At 28.7% G+C, this 7,538-nt stretch overlaps 2 protein-coding genes across 2 annotated transcripts in view; both read right to left on the reverse strand.

Annotated features, from left to right (window-relative positions):
- The window catches only part of LOC130451385 (leishmanolysin-like peptidase), a 43,804-nt gene extending 43,154 nt beyond the window's left edge, over nt 1–650 (reverse strand). Inside the window, exon 1 of the mRNA XM_056790362.1 lies at nt 364–650. Within this exon, the coding sequence (XP_056646340.1) occupies nt 364–486 (123 nt within the window). The 5' untranslated portion in view covers nt 487–650. The remainder of the gene's footprint in view (nt 1–363) is intronic.
- Nucleotides 651–3,667: 3,017 nt separating this feature from the next.
- Nucleotides 3,668–6,388, reverse strand: LOC130451668 (ferrochelatase, mitochondrial). The gene is made up of 7 exons (XM_056790829.1): nt 6,264–6,388; nt 6,044–6,209; nt 5,770–5,991; nt 5,613–5,714; nt 5,396–5,561; nt 5,071–5,343; nt 3,668–3,950 (listed from the first exon to the last, which is right to left on the reverse strand). Exons 1-7 carry the CDS (start codon nt 6,292–6,294, stop codon nt 3,753–3,755), a joined length of 1,158 nt encoding a protein of 385 aa, XP_056646807.1. The 5' UTR covers nt 6,295–6,388; the 3' UTR covers nt 3,668–3,752.
- Between the last annotated feature and the right edge of the window lie 1,150 nt (nt 6,389–7,538).

Here is a 7,538-nt window from a genome sequence, read left to right on the forward strand (position 1 = left end):
TATAGTTTTTTCGAGAAATGTTTCATTTTGTTGTTATCGAACAAAACAAACAAGATAAAAAATAAGAAAATTATCCTATATCGTTTTTAATACCATAATTTTTCGAGAAATGGTTATTTTATAGGTATACTACCCCAGTCTGAAAACATTCATTCTTGTAAATACATATACGCAACTAAAACAATAATTCTTGTGATAACTAGACCAACATTTAAATTATTTAAAAAAATAACGGAACAAAACGATTAGACCAAGTACGTGTTAGTAATCAAACAATTTGTCTCAATAATTGCGAACTAAAAATAAACTTTGACAACATTGAATCCAAAAGTGCGTTTATAAACATTTGAAAGTTGTATTAACCTCATGATGTTTAGGATGTTGATGATTGCAAAGTCTATGTCCAGATGCACAGTTGATGAAAATATAAAAAACAAGCACTAAATAAACAAAACTATAAAAGTTCCATTCAAGTTTATTCACCATTCTTGCGGAAAAACAACGAAAACGGCAAAATGAAACATTCGTGTTTGTGAGGTTAGGTTGATCGTACACAGAGACAATTTTCAAAGCTCACATTAGCATAGCGTCGTATGCTGCACCAACCGAAACTGAAACTGATGAACGGTCGAAACGAAACTCAAACCACCGTAGTAGGAGAAATAGACATGCACGACCATACCACAGCAAGTCGGCGAAATAGAAAACGCAATATGATGCTCAGCAAGGTAGTTGATGGCCGATTGTATCATAGTTTTTTAACTGATCACGCAGCTGTTCACTTTTGATCAAAAATATATTTTTTCGCTCTTCTATTGTTCCCTTTTTTATTCATATGACTTCATGTTATAAGAGGGTGAAGGATTTGTGTTGAGCTTTATTACAGAGGGTATACCAAAAGTTTCATGCCAGATTAGAACGAATCATGATAATTTGAACACAATATAAGGAAATTTTTTTAATAAAATACCAGAAAATGATAATACGCTATGTTTTTTTATTTTTTATCCAAATTCAAAAGTATCTTGATATAATTAGTGAAACATGAAGCTTGGTAAAGTACAAATCTCTAGTTACTGAAAACGTATGAAACATCGATTTAGCAATTAAAAGCAGTTTCCCAAAGGTAATTTAGTTAAGAGTTTCAGTTCGGGAATTGAGTATCTCTCTACTTTTCGTTTGAGTCGACGCTTCTCGGTTGCATCGCAGTCTACTTCTATTCTTATTACTGGAATCGTATATACAAAAAAAAAACTATTAATTATAGTAAAGTATATCAGTGTAAATTCCATAAAATGTCTAGTACAACATGATCTACTGTAATATTTGTTATCAAATACAATATTATGTACTGTCTAAATTCTTATGGATAATAAAAAATCGAACTACAAAAACAAATAAGCCAGAGTCGCAATTTATAAGATCTAAACCTAAGTTTACAGGTCTGGTGACAACAGTTGATGTAATCATCTTTGATATCACATAGTCATCATACCCATCTTGAAATATGTGGAATTATAAAGTGTAATTTAAAAAAATTTTAAAAGTGAAATTGAAGAAAGCACCTACCTACATTCGAGTTTTGCATATATAATCATAATTACTAGATATATCTATTAAATGCATATTTAACGTTATGGCATTTACATGATAAAACCCATATTATACTAGTTACATAAAACTAGTAGAGTGGATAAATGCAGACATTGAATAATTATTTACCGGTTGTCCTTAGCATTAGGCTATACCTACATTTGATTGCGACTTTTATTGAGAAGTCATTTGCTCAACAAAAGATTATGGTGTAAATACGGGGCATGTCAAATGAATGTACATATGTACATTTAATCGTCTCAGTACAAATAATATTTCAAACGGATTTCGCCGTAATTTATGCAAAATGTTCAGTTCAGCAGTTATGTGACTGATAATTTATAGTTAGATTCGTTTATTCGATGAATGATTTTTAATATTAAATTCTCAGGTAAGTATTACAATTAAATTAGGATTGAAATATACATTTAGAAAACGATGCAACTGTGAAATGTGAAAATGTATTCATTATATCACCCCTACAGTTTCGCAAGATAGATATGACTTCTTTGTAAAGACTCTGAAATATTAACAAGATATTGCTTCATGTTTTAAATATTCATCTGTCAATTAATTACAACAAATTTTGAATAGCAGTGCGTATTATGATATCATCAAACAACAATACATATATTGATATCTATTTGAAGACTAAAAATACATGATTAATTTGTGATAAAAATTACGAAACTAATAATATCTTGTTACCGCTGATAATATAGAAAATTATAAATATCCGGGTAAATGTATCTTTAAAAAAGTTTGTAATAATATGGTATTCGACAATTTTGTAACGATATGTATTGTTCTAACCACTAAAAAATACTAAATAAAATTTATAAACTCCAATTTATATTTATATAAATTCACAATCAATACTCATAATCTTAAAAATTTTGTATAACACTTGTATAAGTTGACTAAGTGTTTTGAAGATATTTTATGAATGCATAATGTTAGTCAATAAAAAATTTTACGAAAAGTTCGCAATTTTAATAAACAACAATGTTACATACACGTTTTTTGACTAACTAAATTTTGAAATTTATAAAAAGGTTACTAAGTTTTTATCACTATTATTGTCAGTGAGAATAAATTTTTCATTTTAAATAGCGTTTACGTTTCTATATTCTTTGTTATTATTAATATTCATTAAACTTATTTGGTATTATATCTTCATATTTAGACAACCAATATTACTACTTTATCATATTTAGGCAACCAATATCACTTTTTGCATTAAGGCAACCAATCTTACTGGTTTGTTCAATTTAGACAACCAATATTACTACTTTATTATATTTAGGCAACCAATATTATTATTTCATGAAATTTAGGCAATCAGTATTACTACTTCAATGCATTTAGGCAACCAATTTTACTGGATTTAGTTGACAATTATTACAAATTTCAATTTTTAATATCAAAATTAAGTGTTTCATTATAATTGTATTATTAGGAGGCTTCTGTTACTACATTGTTTTGGGGAGTCGTTTTGGCTTTACAACTACTCTGTACAAATAACTAAAAGATAAAGACTAAAACTCTTTTTTTGTGGTTTTTGTGTTCCACTTCTCTAAGTGTTAGTACTACTCCTTCAAAGTACTTAAGACTTTTAGCAAAACGAGCAGGACATTCGCAGAGTATGTGCTCTTCTGTTTCCATCGTTTGTTCGCATAATCTGCAGTTGTCGTCTTCTGCCATGTCCATCAACTTAAAGTCGTATTTGACGGGGCAACGAACGACTACCATTTTCATATCGTTTTTGGTCATCACTAGAAGTTCTTCAGACTTTTGGATTGTCTTAAACCCGGAGTGTTTTTCTAGTAAGACTCCATCTGATCCTTTAGCCATTTGTTCAGTTTATTATTGATGTGGCATCTCATGAGACTCCAAGTAGGGCTCTGGTCCAAGATATGGAGTCATTGTCTCTTTTTTTGGCAAAGCTGTCTGGTATACCCTGACCAGCTCCTTGCGTTAGTTTGGATCTGTCTGTGTTCATTTTGAGCTTATGTTACTAACTTATTACAGTTGTTTATTTAAAGTAGAGTGGGGTAAAGAATAAAACAATCATATATAATAAATATCGAACTTTATTTAGTATACGTAACAACAATGGGACACAATTTGATCTAAAAAAACATGTAACAAAAATAAATTCAAAATGAACATACTTCAGAATACCACTTTTTGCTAATAGCACAATTTGGATTTACACAATGTGGGCATCTATTCAAGAATTTACTCGACACTGGAATCTTTTCCTTCAAATGTTTCTTAACAATGTCATAAAGAGCTTCTATGAATAGAGGATGGTCATTAGGTGCTGGTACTCTATGTATTATCTCGACTCCAATCTAAAACATGATAAAAAATGGAATGGAACTTATTGCACATATTGAGGTATATGTGTAGAAAAATTGTAATTTTATAGTTGATGCAGTTAATCATTAGTGGTTGTTGCCAAAATAAAAAAAATTCAATCAGGCTTATTTGATTATTTAGAGTGTAGAACCAATCATTGAATATATAAGAATTAGAAATTTTCCGGTTTTTGACTAGAAAATGGTAAATATGAGCTGATGGTAAGAGTAATTGGATCATAACTTATATAATCTTATTTTTTTTCCAAGTTTTCCAAATAAAATATTTTCATTTTTCCAAGTGAAATCTTTGTTTAGAACAAATGATAGTTTTGTAGAAGTTTACATATAAAAATACTAAGATTTTATCTAACCACAAAGAAAAAAGCATCTGGAAGTAAGAAAAATTTGAAAATTTGACATTAAAATCACATATTTCAGTTTCTATTACCTCTGAAGAGGTTAAGTTTTTTATACAGTATCAACCTTTTTTTTAATGATGTAGTTCAAAAAGTATTTCCTTAACCTTCACAGTGCATAATTCGCAGATATATTGTTAAAATAAAAACTGTTTGAAGGAAAAAAACCTACATCTTTCATAGTCTCAAAGTAATTGAATAATTTGACGTTTGCGTCAAGGGAAGTTTGAAAACTTTAACTGAATAGTTTTCCAGAAAATAAGATTTTCCATCAGATATAAGTTTTTTTAGCTTGAAATTATATAAGCAAAGACTCGCAAAATTGGAAGCAAAAGTATCAAGGTTATGAATTCTCTAAACTCATTTTTATTTTTAGAAAATATTTTATATTTTTTTATTTTATACAATAAAATACTGTACCAAACCAGAATTTTTTTGTCTTTATTAGCAGAGACTAATAATTAAAAAAATCAAGGTTTATAACTGTCTACTTAAAATTTTGTTTTTCTAAATTCTGATTATTTCTAAGAACTTTCCATACTTCATGCCGCAAGTGGTTTTTATATCCAAAATTTTTTGATAGTTTTTTCAAAATATACTGTGAATTCAATGATTTTGTAAGATAAACTTGTTGATTTTGTTCAAAAGACATCAATTTAATTTCAGTATTTGTACAAAATATGAAAATAACCAACCTTTTTTGCTAAATCTTGACAATACTCAATATCTAACTCATGGAGAGTTTCAATGTGTTCATTAACGAATGCAATAGGAACTACGATAAAAGTTTTTCTTCCTTGTTTGACATAATCTCCAATCGCCTCATCAGTCATTGGTCCTAGCCACTTCAAAGGACCCACTTTTGATTGCCATACTAGTTGATATGGTTGGGGCAAGTCTAATTCTTTCATTACTTGATGAACAGTGGCTCCAACTTCTGATGGATAAGGATCTCCTCGATTTACAGCCTGAAATCACTTTAAAATACCTAAACAATCTTACTATGTTAGGTTTACTTACTTTCAGAGGCAATGAGTGTGCAGAAAATAAAATAATGGCTTGTTTTCTCTTACTTTCTGGAATTTTATTAAGTTCTTTTTTAATATTTTCAGCAAAGCACTTGGCCAATAATGAATTAATTGGCCATCTATCGATAATAGACAATTTCATACCATTAGAAATGCCTCTAAAAATCATATATATCATTAGATAGTCTTAAAATACAAAATGTACTCACTTTTTCTTCAAATATCGGTAAATTTCATTAAAACTAGAACCTGTTGTTGCACAACTGTATTGTGGATACTGAGAAAATATTACAGTATGTTCAACTCCATCTCTAAAAGAAATATGTATTTGTATAATGAAAAATGGTGTTATTTTATATTTCTAACCTTTCTATTTCTGTAAAAGCGTCTTCTGAAAATGGTGGTACATATCTGAAGGCAACATAAGGTTTATGAGGGGCAGATTCGGGACAACATTCATCTAACTTATCACATAAAAGTTTACCCTGCAATTTTGTCCACTTCAAAATCGGCGAGCCACCTCCTATTTCTTTATACTTTTTCTGTACTTCTGGAGTTCTCCGTTTAGCTATCCAAGGTCCTAACTTACTAAAAAATAAAAAAAAATTTATCACCATTTCTTACATTTCATATGACCTACTTTTGAGCTATGGGTAGCTGTATCATATCTGTATCAGTCATTATTCGTTTCAAATAATCGTGTACTTGGTCTGTGTTTTCTGGACCACCCATATTAACTAAAACAATTCCAGTTTTTGGTTTTGTTATAGTTGTAGAATAGTCTCTCAACCATGCTGGTATTTGTCCTAAAAAGTACCTATTTCTAGCAAACATTTTCTCGTAAAAATTGGTATTTATACTTAGTGCACTTGTAGAACGTGGTAACATCATGACTCTTTACTTTTCAATTCAAAATTCGAGCTATTATAGCTGTTTATTTAATTTGATGTATAAATCATTGCATACTTACAAACCATAGATATATAAAATATGGTCTCTTACCTAATAGCCTTGTTTCGTATTTAATAATAACTTTCGTTAAATATGTAACATTATTCAATGTGTTACATATGAAAAATTCCAAATACTATTTTTATTTGTTTTTAAAGTACGATTAACATTTAAGAGAAAGATAGCTAACGCTCATAGATCTACAAACTGATGGTGCAAAGTAGATTACATAATTTCTCTATTGTATTGTATATTGCCTATAGCACAAAACATATCCCTACGGTATGTTCTATGGCCTATAGTTTGAAATTTTAATAATTATAAAATATTTTAAATAAATCTCAAATACACAAAGATGTATTTTCAAAGTGAAAATATAGGATGTTTAATAATTTAATTTCTTGTCTACCAAATAAGTATGATTTAGAAATGACTAAATAAAAGTCAAAATTTACAATATACAATTAACGAGTTTTATTATTTAAATGAGACATAAGCAAATTTGTTTGTGCTATTTTTTCATTTAAGTCGTGGAATATAATTGATATCATCTTAACAACTTAAAACGAGTTGTTGGGTAATGAATAAATGTGATTCACTTAAATGTACAAAAATTAAGAAATCCCCATTGAAAGTTGGATTTCTATAATTAGTAAATAAATTAATAGGTCCTCCTACAAGATTTGAATCTTTATTATGTCATGAAATGATTTTGATATGATATAATATTATTAAAAGTCTGTTAAGAAAAAATGATATTTTGTTCTCTCTGGAAAACTACATGAAAGAAACAATTAAATAAATTGTAATAGGTAGAAAATTCTCAAATTTCTAGTCCAAACTTTTCATTTTAAACCAGTTCACTTACCCCTTAAACTGTATTTAAACATACCACATTGATACAAATTTATTTTTTTACCTTTCGGTGTTATTTTTCAATTTCACCAATGAGTATCATTTTATGTATGTTCCACTTAATCTGAGGTTATTCTATGAATCATTGTAAATGGGTTACCCTTATTTATTTTTTAACGATTTATGAATATAATATTACATAACACTCTATATGTCTTCTAGAAAGGAATTGTGGCCATCCTGTATGAGTAACTATCATGTAAGTGATTACAAGAAACTATGGTCTAATTATACAGTTCAGATTATCGCATTGGGTCCGGGTTCGGAGC

The sequence above is a fragment of the Diorhabda sublineata genome, chromosome X (assembly GCF_026230105.1).
Source record: "Diorhabda sublineata isolate icDioSubl1.1 chromosome X, icDioSubl1.1, whole genome shotgun sequence".
Classification (NCBI taxonomy): Eukaryota; Metazoa; Arthropoda; class Insecta; order Coleoptera; family Chrysomelidae; genus Diorhabda; species Diorhabda sublineata.

Coding starts and splice junctions, on each gene's coding strand:
- LOC130451668 (XM_056790829.1), bottom strand. CDS start 6,294: ATGATGTTACCACGTTCTACAAGTGCACTAA. Junction 5,562..5,612: donor TACCGATATTTGAAGAAAAA/GTGAGTACATTT, acceptor TATGATTTTTAG/AGGCATTTCTAATGGTATGA. Junction 5,344..5,395: donor CACACTCATTGCCTCTGAAA/GTAAGTAAACCT, acceptor AAGTGATTTCAG/GCTGTAAATCGAGGAGATCC.